Source organism: Chelonoidis abingdonii, chromosome 6 (genome assembly GCF_003597395.2).
Source record: "Chelonoidis abingdonii isolate Lonesome George chromosome 6, CheloAbing_2.0, whole genome shotgun sequence".
Taxonomy (NCBI): Eukaryota; Metazoa; Chordata; order Testudines; family Testudinidae; genus Chelonoidis; species Chelonoidis abingdonii.
In genome coordinates, this window is record NC_133774.1 from 24,978,007 (window position 1) to 24,994,064 (window position 16,058).

General features: G+C 40.3%; 1 protein-coding gene across 1 annotated transcript in view; it reads right to left on the reverse strand.

Annotated features, from left to right (window-relative positions):
• The window catches only part of ADAMTS12 (ADAM metallopeptidase with thrombospondin type 1 motif 12), a 324,205-nt gene that overhangs the window by 149,639 nt on the left and 158,508 nt on the right, over positions 1-16,058 (reverse strand). Inside the window, exon 4 of the mRNA XM_032763220.1 lies at positions 5,953-6,149. Coding sequence (XP_032619111.1) covers positions 5,953-6,149 — 197 coding nt within the window. The remainder of the gene's footprint in view (positions 1-5,952; positions 6,150-16,058) is intronic.

Genomic DNA, 16,058 nt, shown 5'->3' on the forward strand with positions numbered 1-16,058 from the left:
AGAAAGGACTTGGCTGGCCAAAGAAAAAAGAGGAAGTCAATACTAGGCAAATAGAAGGGAGTTGAAAAATATATACAGTGGTACCATCAGCATAAAAGTGGAAGCTAAGGGTTTGTCTTCACTGCTGACTAAACCGGCGCTGCTGCGATCAATACAGTGGGGATTGATTTAGTGGGCCTAGTGAAGACAGGATAAGTTGAAGGCAGAGTGCTCTCCTATCCACTTCAGTACTCCGCCTTCCCAAGAGGTGGGAGAGCAGTGTAGACACTGCTGTAAATCGATCTAAGCTGCTCTGACTTAAGTTACATAATTTACATAACTTAACAAGCATAACTTAGATCGCCTTACCTCATTAGTGTAGAGCAGACCTGAGACTAAAGATAAAATGACACCTGGAGCAGTTAGACTAAAAAATAGCAAAAGGTCCAGCACTGAACTCCGAGTCCTCATGCCCCAAATAATGGTGTCAGTGTGTGTGCGATTAGACAGGCTGCTTCTCAAGAGCATTACTAGTAAAAGGAAGAAATGGGGGGGGGGAGTGTAGCAGGAACAAAGCTGACACTTAAGTCTTGTGTATACCTAAAATTTAGGTTGGCCTCGCTATGTCACTCGGGGCACCATAGTTAGATTGACCTAAGCCAAGCATAGTTGTGACTAAATCAAAGGCGGAATTCTTCTTTCAACCTAGCTACTGCTGGTTGGGGAGACGGATTATCTACATAGATAGGAAAATCCTTCCATCAGTCTAGGAGGTGTACACACTATGGCGCTACAGCAGGACAGCTGCAGTGCTGTAATATATGCCCTTAGTCACAACAGTCTGCCAGAGGAAGTCATTTTCCCCCTCAGCTGGGAAGGGTTGCATCTGCTGTTTGAAATGGGCTTCATTTTGAATACAAAAATTGATCAGTTACATTGTGCTCTGTAAACAGTTACTCTAAGACAATACAGTATTAATGGCTACAGTGAAAGACAATTTCAAGACTTCTTTGTGAATCCATTGCAGATGTCTCCTAGGTTTTTGTTTATATTATTTGCACTAATGGGACACATCTGAATTGCATTAGCTGAATACTGTAGGATGGAAAAAAAATTATTGTGCTGGCTCTTAATTCTTCAGAAATCTCTCAGTTGAAAGATAATTGTGTAAGTATTTTGCACTCATTCGCAGCTGCCAAAAAAGGCTATTCCTAGTGGGAGCTGATTAGTCTAACAAAATCTCAGTCACACAAAGGAATAGTGAAATATTATGTACTTACGGCTTTTTTCAGTGCATGTCAAATTTTTTCTGAGGCTATTAATATAATTCAGTACATAAATATTTGCAAAACAAAGGATTTTACATAAGAACATAAGAATGGCCATACTGGGTCAGACCAAAGATCCATCTTGACCAGTACCCTGTCTTCTGACAGTGGCCAATGCCAGGTTTCCCAGAGGGAATGAACAGAAGAAGCAATCATCAAGTGATCCATCCCCTGTCACCCACTCCCACTTCTGGCAAACAGAGGCTAAGGACACATCTCTGTCCATCCTGGATAATAGTTCATTGAAGATAGGTCCATCAATGGCTTATCTGGTTTTTTTTTTTAACCCTGTTATAGTCTTGGCCTTCACAGCATCCTCTGGTAAGGAGTTCCACAGGTTGACTATGCATTGTGTGAAAAAATACTTCCTTTTGTTTGTTTTAAACCTGCTGCCTATTAATTTAATTTGGTGATCCCTAGTTATATTATGAGAAGGAATAAATAACACTTCCTTATTTACTTTCTCCACACCAGTAATGATTTTATAGACCTCTGTCATATCCCCCTTAGTCATCTCTTTTCCAATCTGAAAAGTCCCAGTCTTATTAATCTCTCCTCATATGGCAGCTGTACCATACCCCTAATATTTTTGTTGCCCTTTTTTGAACCTTTTCCCATTTCAATACATCTTTTTCGAGATGGCGTGACCACATCTGCATGCAGTATTCAAGATGTGGGCATACCATGGCTATATACAGACACAGTATTTTCTGTCTTATTATTTATCCCTTTCTTAATGATTCCCAACATTCTGTTCACTTTTTTGACTGCCGCTGCACATTGAGTGGATGTTTTCAGAGAACTATCCACAATGACTCCAAGATCTCTTTCTTGAGTGGTAACAGCCAAATTAGACACCATTATTTTATATGTATAGTTGGGATTATGTTTTCCAATGTGCATTACTTTGCATTTATCAACACTGAATTTCATCGGCCTTTTTGTTACCCAGTCACACAGCTTTGAGAGATCCTTTTGTAGCTCTTCGCAGTCTGTCTGGGAGTTAACTATCTTCAGCAATTTTGTAACATCTGCAAATTTTGCCACCTCACTGTTTATCCCTTTTCCCAGATCATTTATGAATATATTGAACAGGACTGGGCCCAGTACAGAACCTGGGAGACACCACTATTTACCTCTCTCCATTCTGAAAACTGACCATTTATTCCTATCCTTTGTTTCCTATTTTTTAACCAGTGACCAATCCATGAGAGGACCTTCCCTCTTATCCCTTGACAGCTTACTTTGCTTAAGAGCCTTTGGTGAGGGACCTTGTCAAAGGCTTTCTGAAAATCTAAGTATCCTATATCCACTGGATCCCTTTTGTCCACATGTTGTTGACCCCTTCAAAGGATTCTAGTAGATTGGTGACACATGATTTCCCTTTACAAAAACCTTGTAAAAACCTTGTAAAAACCTTGCCAAGGGCTGGCAAGCCTCTAGGTAAGATAGGTATGTGGTTAAGCTTCATATTGTTTTAAACTTTCTTTTTTCTGATGCTTTGCTGGGTTCCTACTATTAAGTTTAAAAACAATTTGTTTTAAGAAAGCTGCCTGGTCACAGTTCCCCAAAGGGAGATTTGCAGGTGCCAAACCCAACTGGGCCTGGGACATCCTGGTAGCCAGGATGCAGTAGCTTGGGAACTGAGTGAATTGTGGGATTCCACCTTCAGAAAGGTAAAGAGTTGAGGCCTAACACCTGAGGGATGCTCTCAGAGAGACTGGAAAGGGGTCCTGTAACTGTGACACGTAATATGGGTAATTTCTTTTGACTCTGTCAAACACCGGTGAGGAACAGTGTCCAAAAACAACCCCAGTTTTCCTCCCTCAAATGCTGTGTAATACACTATTTACTCTTATGGCTAATACCTAAATATAGTTAGGTAGAAAAAGAAAGGATGGAATGAAATTGAAGAAGTCTCGTAACTTCATACATATTCATCATTGATATTAATATTACCAATAAAAACATACCTACAGTAATGAAACTGAAGGCCAGATTCCATTACCCTTACTCATAATGAGTAGCACCTTACTCTTCAAGTTGTCCCACTGAAATCAATGGAACTAACAGTAGTAATAGTATGAGTAAGGGTATCTGCCCCTATGCTTGTAAATCTAAAATGAAAGTCAGAAAATGCAAAAGTTAAGGTATTTATAACCACATTAACATACTGATTATTAAAGTTCACATGTACCACTTCAGCCACAGCACTGCTGGAGCTAAAGGGGAACTACTTTAGCTGTGAGAAAGCAGCAAGCTATACAGTCACTTGGACCAGCAGGCAAATGCTGTTATAAGATCCTGTGCTTTACTTTGTGTTTTACTGCATAGGTTTAAAATCCTACTACATTGTAGCTTCAGGGGTAGCCTGGCTGGAACTGACTGCCTCTCTGTTGACATAATAAGATAACACCACAGGAGGTTCATGTCCAGAAGGTTTCCTTGACAATTATAAGGGCTAGGCACCATTTTTTCCCAAGGAAAAGCTTAGATGCAGCAGACAGTGAATCAGTCACGGAGTCAGATTAATACATCGAAGGGGATGGATCTGGCAGTTTGATAGCTGTGGTTTCATTTATGCATTGAGTGAGTGGAGAAGGAGGGAGAAGATAATCTCAAATGGCTACATAAAGTCAATGCCCAAAGATCCAAAGATGATATTGTAATGCTGGCTCACCAGGTGCCAGCTTATGCCAAGGCCCAGGCCTCTCTGAACACTGACAAATACATGGGTGAAAACCAGCTTGGCTTACCTATGAGTTAGTATAGTTAAAACAGATATAAGCAATATAAGAATGTGTTTAGTTTCCAGATTTTATGAAATGCTTGTAGGATGCTGCATGTATTAATTTTACTTACGTCTGTATCCCATGGCATAAAGTTACATTAAGTGTTTGCACTGTAAACCTCTGTCATTGTGTAACTCACCAAACAGGAAAAGAAGCACTGATTAAGGTAAAGTGCTCATCCTGCACACAAAATGGCCCTTTAAAGGCATATGAGGCATTGTGTGACATCCTAGGGCAGAAACTTTGTTGATTGCATTCCTTAGTCCCTCCATGAAGGGGAGGCATGCGGATGAACTCATCCCATCAGCTTGGATTCTGAGGTGAAGGGGAGAAAAATCCCTGTCAAGGAGGAACTGGAATCTTTATACTGTCTGGACTCTGAGGAGTAAAGGTTCCTAAACATAAGCAAGAGATTTGGCATGGTTCAACCCTAAAGGACATGTAGAGCTGGTTATTATAGAAGCTTATTTTACCTTTTTAAATCTAAGACTGTAACTCATTTGCGTGTGTTGTTTCCTATTTTAACCTTGTGAATAACTCATTTATTTTCTTAGTTAATAAATCTTTAGTTAGTTTATTACAGTATTGGCTACAGGCTTTGTCTTTCGTTTGAGATCTGAGTATAAATGACATAGGATAAGTGACTAGTCCTTTGGGACTGGGAATAACCTGAATATTGTTTTGATTTTTGGTATAAAGTGCCCATTCATCACTAGGTGGCAAGAGACTGGAGTGCCAAGGGGACTGTCTGTGACTCTGTGGTATAACTGTTATAGTGTTGGAGGAGTTCACACTCATTAGTTGGTTGGGGAAATCTAATTATAGAACATACCATCAGTTTGGGGCTTTTGCCCTGCTTCTTGACAATCTGCCCCAAGATTGGCATTCATGGTTGTGAGCTATTTCAGACAGCGTGACAAATATCACAAGACATTATAACTTTTCTTAAGTCAAATTACATTTTGAAATTTGCTCATCGGGGATTTATTTGAACTGAGACACATTTGACATTTTTAATTTAGATTTCATTATATGTGGGAAAAAGCACAATTTGTCTGAAAAAATTAACTGTCCACTTTAAAAGAAGAAATGACAGAAGAGGAAAATATATTTGAAAATCAGCCCCAGTAATACAAGCCTCTATAATACAACCGATTGAACCATTTCCTGAGTGTAAAACCCACATGATAATTGTTTTGACTGAGTCTTAATAAAAGCTAGTAAAACTACACAAATCTCTACACTACACCACTTTCACAATATCAGGAGTAATTCAATTTCTCTCAACAGAATCAGACCAAATATCTAAGAAATTGATGAGCAAGCACTGGGACACACTAAGATTTTTATTTTTTAGATAAGGGAATTATGTCTAACTGAATAGGGGAATCCCTGAAAATTTTCCTCCCCACTCATACAGAGATGGGGAAGATAATCCATACCATTGATAGTCTAAAGCTCTCGTGTTCTGCTGCATCTAACTGCTCTGTCACATTATGTAATACTGCTGGCTAGGAACATCAACAATCAATAGATTGGAGAAGGTGGATGACGTTCAGAACTGGTAATTTCAGTGGAATGAAAGTTCCTGTGTAGTGCACATACAGAGCTATGTCATATGGATGTTGTGATTCAGCACTGTGGCCAGAAATCACGGACTTAAAACCTATAGAGGAAAAGCCCATCCTGCATGAAATAATAGAGAAGACTTTAGACAAACACATACAAAAATTATTCCACTTCTTTAAATGACAGACTGTTATGACTGTTTTCATGGTGATTAACAATGTAATCAAGTTTGCTTATATTTATATAATGTATCTAATTGAGAAATAATTAAGTATATCACCTACCATATTTATTATAGTGTGGATGTAGGATTCCACATTGTCACTTCCATGATATTCAATCATCTTACTGTCTGCAACAACCAGCGTCTCCACCCATCGTTCCTTGCTGACAGAACGCCGAGAAATTGTTTTGGCTGCCCTGTGATTTCCTTCCCACCTCTCCCTCCGATGCTCTTGTTGTTTGAAAAAGCTGAAGGTATCTGGAATGTTAAAGGGCATTGATTTCATTTTATATGGAGATACTTTCATTGCACTTTAGGGTCACTTTACATTTTAAAAGTTTTGTTGTAATATTTACAGAGAAGTCAGAGCTCTATAGATTGGATTAAAATCAAATAGATCCAAACTTTACCAAAAAGTCAGGAGTGTTTGGATGCCAGGTATTGATTGTGCCCATCATAGGGATAGAGGCCAGCTGCAAAGTTTGGATCTGGATATGAACCCTCCCAACATTCAAGAGATTTTGAGGTCTGTCATTTTGTTTCAAGGCCATCTCTAATTACAGCAGTTCTTAGTATAAAATAAAGGGTGTATTCTCCCTGTAACATATATGCTTAATTCCTATCAGGGTGGTAAACTGAATCCAGTCTTTCAGGGGCATGTGGTCTGTCCTGTGCATGAACAGGCTGGGAAAGATCCCCAGCTAGCACAGGGGATGGATTACTTGATGACTACCTGTTCTATTCATTCCCTCCGTGGCACCTGGCATTGGCCACTGTCAGAAGACAGGATACTGGGCTAGATGGACCTTTGGTCTGACCCAGCATGGCTGTTCTTATGTTCCAAGCAGTGGACCTGCTTCACCAGCAGGTGGCGACTATACTCCAGTGGGGCATAATATCCGCTAACTACCTTAGCTGTCAATTAAAGACAAGGTGGGTGAGGTAATATCTTTTATTGGACCAACTTCTGTTGCTGAAAGAGACAGACTTTCAAGCTACACAGAGCTCTTGCTTTTGAGCTACAATGAAGAGCTCTGTGTAGCTCGAAAGCTTGTCTCTCTCACCAACTGAGGTTGGCCCAATAAAAGATCTTACCTCACCCACCTTGTCTCTCTAATATCCTGGGACCAACATGGCTACACCAGCCCTACAATCAGCTGTCAGTGTAACCTGTCTGATTGATGGGCGAGGAGCTCTGCGCTGCAGCTACAGCTTTGTGATCTTTGCTTCTTACTCACTCAGAGAAGTTTTTTTTCCCCCTCTTTTTCTTTAGTGTTGTTAACAATTTAAATCATGGCAGCTTCTCCTGACTGACCTCTGGCTTTGAAAGCCAGAGCTGCCTTAGCAGGGAAATGATTTGTGAGGGAGTTGGGAGATACTCAGGCAATGACTGGAGGCACTCTGCCAGCACACGGCACAGCAGAATGCCTTTGTGGTGGCCATAAGCTCCTAGAAAGGGATATTATTAATAGATTAGTAGTAGTACTAGAGAGAGCCCCAGTCATGGTCTAGGACTCCATTATGCTAGACACTGTGTAAACACAGAACAAAAAAGATGGCCCCTACCCTAAAGAGCTCACAGTCTACTGTGCTTTACCCCAGCACCAGCCTCCAACCATTACTGGGACGTGCTTGGACCAGACCTCCAGTTCACTTGGTCACACCTACTTTGGGGTGAGTGCCTCTGGTTGTACCTCAAATCACTCGTGTTCAGAGACTACAAGCTACAAGACTAGGGAGACATAAGACATTCAGTCTGTGTCCTGCATGGGAACAGGACACAGATGGGACTCTTCACACTCTCTTCTTTCCCAAAAACCTGCCCAGGGTCAGCCAAAACATAGCCAGATGTGTTCCCATGACTGAAACACATCTGGATCTTCTGACTATTCATTGTATGGATATAATACGTTTTTGCAACATGGTTTACATTTTGTTTCATGGTATAGCTAGATGCATAAGCTTCTTTAAAGAAAGCAAAGGCATGCAAGAACAATTCTGCACTAAACCAGCATTGGTCTGTGTCCTTTTCTGCTCGGAAGAGTGCTCTCTGGGGTCAATATGAAAGCCAACTAGTAACACACGTAGTGAACCACATCCAAGTGAAAGTCAGAGAGGGTTCCCATCTAGTGCAATGGATTCTACTTGAGGGTCCTACGTACCATTAGACTCTTAGACCCTCCCTCTCCAGTGTTTAAAGATTGAGCTGATTAGACTCAGTTGAAAGTCATTGTCTCTTCCAGTGGCCAGTAGTATTGTTATTAGATTTTGCTAAGTAATAGAATTACATTGCCATAATGCTTGTGCCAGATCCCTCTTTCATATAATGTATTTTCCAGCCAGTAACACTGATAGTTTCACTTTCAAATAATATAAATTCATCTTCAGTTTGATCAAACTCTTCAATCCCACAACATCAGCACAATAATTTGCAGAAAAATTGACTTGACAAACTCCTTTCTAAGAGAGGATCAGATTCCTCTTACCTAATGACATTTGGTATGATTTGCCTGTCAACACCAATGCTCTTTTTGCACATTGTCTCCTACATACTGTGCTCAAGGAAAAGCACATAACGTGTGCAGTGTACCACAGAGGGACCTCAGAGTGCCGACGGCCCAAAAACACAATCAGAGTCACTAGGAGTTAAGGTGCATTCAACACCTTGCAGGATATACTCAGCCCCTCATAGGATCAGCTCAAATATGCCTCACTACAAGAGTGAGCTCTGGAACAGATTAGAATGGGTTCAGGGCAAACACTGACATAGGCAGCATGGAACGGGTCTAGACTAACTGATCCTTTTGCCCTCAATTTACTTCCACTTCACACAAACCAAATGCTCTCTCATATTTATTATTTTACATTGTTCACACCAAAAACACAGTCATCAGTCTGAGGCGATGGATCCCACACCATTCAAAGCATCTTGCATTACTCTTTTACTTATAATCCTCATTTGGGGTCTCTGTCCCATTCTCTGTCCCCAATTTGGGTTTAGGCAAAAAGTACTATTATTTTGGAGATGTGGTAAGCCCTACAAGAAGTGAATAATCCTAATCCTCTGTCACAACCCTGAGTTTCCTATGATCCAGTCTTAGATACCTGCTACCACCACCAAACTTCTCAGCTGGAAATCTTACCTTGGGGCACCCATATTTCTGTTCCCTTGTTACAAGGTCTCTGTCCCCAGGAATGCTGGTTCACTGACAGGTATGCAATGCTTAATTTGTAATGAAAAAGGTCCCAGGGTTCAAGCAATTAGGTGTTGGGGCTCAAGCAATTTTTTTACATTCACAACTAATTCAGCAAGCCTAGAGGTGCCAGGACTACAAACTGCCAAGTCTAGAGATGCTGGGGCTCAGTCCTGGCATGCCCTGGCACAAATTAGGCACTGAAGGTATGATTGGTGTTCTTCAAAGGCAGCTGCAGAAGTCCCCATTCACCATATCCCTGCTGCAGACTGAATTATCGAATTTGTAATTTATTATTTACAATTAACACCTATGAGTGAACTCAGGTACAGACCATCTCAAAATGCCCACGGTCCTTGTTCACGTCCTGGAAAATCAGATACAGTTGACAGGCATGTCTGTCAATCAACACCACTCCTGGTGGAGGACTGAAAGCGTAAAACTGACAAACTGTTGGCCAAAGAAGCTATAAACAGAAGGATATTTAGGAAATAGTTATAGGTAAAGATAGACAAAAAACAGTAAGGATATTTTGTGAATAAACTGAAAAAAAGACAAGATTTTTTATTTCATTTAAAATTTTTCATTTTTTGTAATTTTCATCAAAAATGTTCAAAACATTCAAAATATTTAAAAAGTTAGCTTGTTGGGGAAAATCCCACTTTCTCCCTTCCCCATCTCCCAAGGAAAACAGGAAGAGGACAGTAAAAAAAAAGGGGAGGGGGAAGACTTACTTTTTCCAGTAGAAAAATATGGAAAAAAGGTAAAATAAAATGGGGAAAAGAGGCACTTTTGATCATCTTTGCCATACAGAATAAAATAAAAGAATTAGTTAATAGGACATTGGTAGTGTCTGTAAACTAATCCAGTGGCTATGAATTTGGGTCTGTATCTAAACTTTAAAATAGTATTATTATATTAAAATAAATTGGATTAAGTATAAATTGAGCCTGGAAATAATTTATTGAAAGTAAACAATACTTAATACTGGGTTGCCATCTCTGGTAAGACCCTGGTTCCTGCAAAGATTTAAGCATGTGCTTAAGTGACTATTAGCTCTAATGGGACTGTTCATAGAGTATAAAATTAAGCATGTGCTTAAGTCTTTGTAGGATCATAGTTTAAGCTTTTTTGTTAAAATGTTTATTTCAATAAGCCCTCAACGCCTGCTCGCTTGTCCCTACATGACCTTCCTGTGAGAAAAGTACTTATCAGATATTATAGTACCAATCAATGATCACTTTTCAGCTTTCAACAGTTATTTTATTAATGAATATTAAGGGACAACACTTTTCCATTACCAAATAGAACTACTAAGCCTCTTTACAACTAATAATCACATTTCTGGCATGTTTGCACATGGTGGCAAAGAACTGGGTGTTGAAGAGCTTTAGAAGCTAAACAAAGTTCTAGAAATATATCATTCAATGTGATTTGTATTTCCATTCACTTAACAGCTTCAGTGACTGACCTTTATTAATCTTGCTGATAAAAGCAAACCAGTGGACTGGAAAAACAAGACAAATGTTCACCCCCCCAAAAAATATAACATTAGTAAAATTTTAAAAAAAAACCCTAATTTGCAATATAGCGTTTCTGTCTCCACTTGATAGAAATATATTCTATAAAACAATGCTCTTATGTAAATTAGCCTGAAAATTAAAAATCCCCATTACAATTATATTTGCATACTACTTTCTCTCTGTAATTAAACCATGAAGGACATGTTTTTCTTGGCACAAAAACACTGAAGTCTTTCCCAGCTAATGCATTAAGAATTAGCTTTTTAATATATGGCCTGTGTCAAGGCTGAATCCCCATTCTATCACTTTGAGTACAGAAGGTGGAGGCCTGCGAGGATTTTAAAAAATTATACTTGCCACTCCAGGCATGTATTAAACTCCCAAGGTTACAGCTTTTCTTTGACCTTGGCTTGGTAAAAGCTGCCACTACCCAAATGCAAAAAAAATCCTTTGGACCCAGGAAGGAGCACTTGGGAATTCCTCCCTGTGGGGTACCCTCAAGCCCTTTCACCCCTCTCTTCTCCCCCTCTGGGGAAGAGCTGAGAAAAAACAAAAGAAATTAGCTGTTGCTACCAGCTAATCCAACAACACGCACAAATCTCTTGGGACACCAAAAATCCAATCCTGTTCTTAAAAAAGGTGAATTTTATTAAAAACAAAAAGGAAGAAAATACATCTGGAACATAGGCTTTTGCTAGATTTTAAAAGAGCAATTCCAAAAATTAAGCACCCAAAATAGCTTTCTTGGGGGTTCAGCTTAAAAGTTACAAAAAACCAAAGGCATATGAGGTTAGCACAGAGGAGATCCAGAAGCCAAATAAAGAAATAAACGATTGCATCTGGCTAAACATCCCTAATTTACTTACATATTTGGGGGGTTTCAAATAGTAATTCTAGGTATGATCTGATGAATTTTCATACCTGGTTCAAGCCTTAAACAGCATTGCTGCTTATAGCATTGCTGCTCCCTATCCCTGAGAACACACAAAGAGAAAGTTTACTTCCCAATTTAAAAAAAGTTCTACCTTCCCATTGGCTGTTTTGGTCAGGTGATCACTCCTTTTCTTTTACCTGTGGGCTTGTTAACCCTCTACAGGTAAAGTAAGCAGAGAACAGACACCAAGAGGAATTCTACAGCTGACTGACTGGCTGGGTGTCCATAAGGGAGCTCCCCTGTCACCCTTCAGTTATCACAGCCTGTATCAAGAATTGTTTTTTATTTTTATGCAGCTGTATGAAAATCCCCTTTCAAGAATCTGTGGACATAAGAACAGCCATATTGAGTCAGATCAACAGTCCATCTAGCCCAGTATCCTGTTTTCCGACAATGGTCAATGCCAGGTGTCTCAGAGAGAATGAACAGAACAGGTAATCATCAAGTGATCCATCCTTTGTTGCCCATTCCCAGCTTCTGGCAAACAGAGGCTAGGAACACTTCAGGGTATAGTTTCCAAGATCCCTCTTTTGAGTGGTCTTGGAGTCAATGTGGATAGTTCTCTGAAAACATCCAGCATGCAGCAGCAGTCAAAAAAGCTAACAGAATATTGGGAACTGTAACAAGGTCCTCTGCCCGCCCCTCTTCTTGGGGCCTTCTGCTGCCCCAATAAAGCACAGAGAGGCTTCTCCTTCTGCAGCACACATGGCTTTATTTACACATTTCTCCCACCACCAGTGATATACTATATACAGCTTGCAGGCCTTACAATCTCCTCTTCTACCCACAGTCTGCCCTCAGCCCAGAGACTGACCTTCCCCTGACCATCTCCTCCTTCTGGCTGCCAGCCAGCCTTTATAGCCCTTGAACCCTCAAAAGGCCAGGCACCAGACTTCTCCGCAGCCCCAATCTATTTCCCCTGATTGGGGCTGGCTGAGCAAGGGCTAATTGGGTGCCTTTGCACGAGCACCCTGTTACAGGAACCAATAGGAAAGGGAGAAATAATAAGACAGAAAATATAATATTGCCTCTGTATAAATGAATGGTATGCCCACATCTTGAATACTGCATGCAGATCTGGTTGCCTTGTCCCATCTCAAAAAAGGGTATTTTGGAATTGGAAAAGGTACAGAAAAGGACACCAAAACTTGTTAGAAGTATGGAACAGCTTCCACATGAGGAGAGGACAAATGAAAAAATGACATTTTCATGTGTTTTATGTCTTTGCATTCTCAGGGCCTTATCTGATGCCTTACAATGGCAGTGGAGAGACTCCCATTGACTTCAGAAGGTTGTTGGATCAGGACCACACATTTCTAATAATATTCTACAAGCTGAATTCACACTGATAGGGAAAAAGGAACTGCTTGTGTTGGGACCTCTGCAGTCATGCATGCTAAAGCCAGGAACTGGACTAATGGCTGAAAGGCTGCTGCAGGAAAAATACTTTCCCTGGGACACTTGTCACATGTGTGCTATAGGTTCTGTATGTGCTCCCCCCAACATTCTATGCATCCGATAGCCAACATTCAGATTTGTTGGGAGCAGGGGCTGTAACTATAACATGCCCAGACAGGCAGGCCACACTGGCCAGCCTTCCCCTAACTAGTGATCCTCTGCACTTGTGTGTCAAATTATGCACTAGTTTGGTGTGGGCCAAGAAGGGGCTTCCTTTACTCTAGTTCAGAAGTAGTGTGCCGAGTCTTCATTTATTCATTCATTTATTCACTTGAATTTAGAGTTTTGTGTGCCGGTAATACATTTTAACATTTTTAGAAGGTCTCTTTCTAGAAGTCCATAATATATAACTAAATTATTGTTGTATGTAAAGTAAATAAGGTTTTTAAAATGTTTAAGCAGCTTCATTGAAAATTAAATTAAAATGCAGAGCCCCCCGGACTCGTGGCCAGGACTGAGCAGTGTGAGTGCCACTGAAAATCAGCTTGCATGCTGCCTTCAGCATATATGCCATAAGTTGCCTACCCCTGCTCTAGTTCATAAAGGCTGCTGTAACTTGGCCATAATGTTCACAGGGAAGCTTCAAATTTAGTGATGGTTGAATTTCATTAACATGGGTTGGAGTTAATCTTGGCTGTATTGCTAAAGTTATCTGATCTTTTTGAGGTCACCTATCTACGTTTTCCCAAGGCAGCCAAATCTCTTCCTTTTCCCCAGTTCCTCTTTCTGTTCTATTAACTCCCCCATCTTCCTCTCTATATACAGACACTCCACTCCCTGGGTTTTGCAAACCCGACTTACGTAAATCCGCACTTACGGGAAAAGTTACCTAAGTTAGGTAAGCTTTATTTTATTTATTTATTTATGGCACGTAATTATCAGGTATACGTTCCCCACTTACGCAAAATTCAACTTGCGCAAAGCGTTCCAGAACAGAATGGAACGCTTGCGTAAGTCAGAGACAGTCTGTACACCCAACAGGGCCTGCTGACCACCCCAGTTTCCTATCTGATATGCCTAACAGGTGTCCTCTCCCATAACCTTTTCAGAAGCCTAGCATGGCCCCAACTCCTTCTTTAAGACACCCATTGGAATTCCAGAAACTGAGCACCCTTTTTTGTGGGAGGCCAGTATTCTCTCAGGGTATGTCTACACTACAGGATTATTCCGATTTTACATAAACTGGTTTTGTAAAACAGATTGTATAAAGTCGAGTGCACGCGGCCACACTAAGCACATTAATTCGGCGGTGTGCATCCACGTACNGTTAGTCTGTATCTGCAAAAAGAACAGGAGTAATTGTGGAACCTTAGAGACTAACAAATTTATTTCAAAATAAGCTTACATGGGCTACAGCCCACTTCTTCAGATGCATAGAATGGAATATTTCTTTTTGCCTATATGTGCCGTCTTCCCCCCCCCCCCCCCCTTCGGCCCATAGCTGTTTCAACGGGATGGTGCTGAGGAAGGAGGGTTTGTTTCTGCAAGGCAGGTGGTGCTGAGGGGTGGGAGGGCGGTGTTTCCAGAGCTGGGCGTTGCTGGGGGGGAAGGAGGGGTCATAAAATAAATATTATTGAAGAAAATCAGTTGTACAACTATCAAAACATAAAATTTTCCTAATATGAAAAAGAGAAAATCTATAATTAATATTCTTTTAGAAGGTGGTGACTTCTATCAATATGGGCAAGAGATCAAGAGATATTAGTAGAAAGAAAAGAGCCATATACAAGGCAAAAGGTAGCTGAAAGACAGAAGCAAAAGGATGCTTTAAGCAAGTATTTTAGCAGACCTGATTTTACTGTTGAGCCAGAAGAACTCAGTGAAGATGCAGATATGGCTGAAAATTCTCCAGTAGAACATACGACACAGAGAGCGACAGCAGTGACGAAGAATTCGAAGAGCCAAATCAGTCTGAAGAAGACACTCAAGACAGTCACGGTGAAGAGAAGACTACAAAAAGGGTTGTGACTGATGCTGAAGGCCCTGAGGGTCAAGAATGCTTTTCTGATAAGATGTGAGTGTTTAGATCCAGAGGAGAAAGGCAACTTCAACTCTGCTGCCCAGATGGAAATCTCTGATGATCCTGCAACTTGGCCAGAATACATTAGCCAGCGTATCAGGGAGTATTGAGTAAAACAAGGGCCGCCTAAAATTATTGTAGAAGATTTTCCTAGAAATAAGATTGGGAAACACTTTTCAAAGTTTCACTGCAAAAGAAAACTTTCAAATGGGGAAACTGTACCTTGCTCATGGGTGATATACTCAGTGTCAGCCAACAAGATCTTTTGTTATTATTGTAAGATTTTGTGCAATAATGTGACAAGTTCATTAGCATCTAATGGGTTTAATGACTGGTCTAATATTCATACAAGATTGTCCAAGCACGGAAACTCAGAAGAACATTTACATGCTATGCTTAGTTGCTGCGACTTTCAGCAAAGGTTATCTGCTGAAAAAACCATTGACTCAATACAACAAAAATTTATTGACCAAGAAGCAGAACGCTGGTATCAAGTTTTTAAGAGACTAGTTGCTGTCGTTCACTTGCTAGCAGAACGAAACTTATCATTTCGTGGGTCTGATGAACGGCTGGGAACATCATACAATGGAAATTTTCTTGGAGTTATTGAATTACTGGGAAAGTTTGACCCAGTGATGCAGGAACATTTACGAAGAATCAAGAACAAAGAAATACATGACCATTATTTAGGGAAAAACATTCAAAATGAACTTATTAGTATTGTAGGGAATGCAGTTAAACATGAAATAATAGCTCGAATTAAGGCTGCTAAATATTTTACTATTACACTCAACTGCACTTCTGACGTTAGTCACCAAGAACAAATGTCATTGACAATTAGATATGCGGCTGATGGCGTATCACCAAATATTCCAGCAGGAGTATATGAACATTTCATTAAGTTCATAGTAGTAGAAAGCAGCACAGGTGAATATTTGTACAATATCCTTTTAAGTGAACTCAAAGACCTGGGATTGGACATTGCAAATATCCATGGGCAGGGCTATGACAATGGTGCAAATATGAAGGGAAACATAT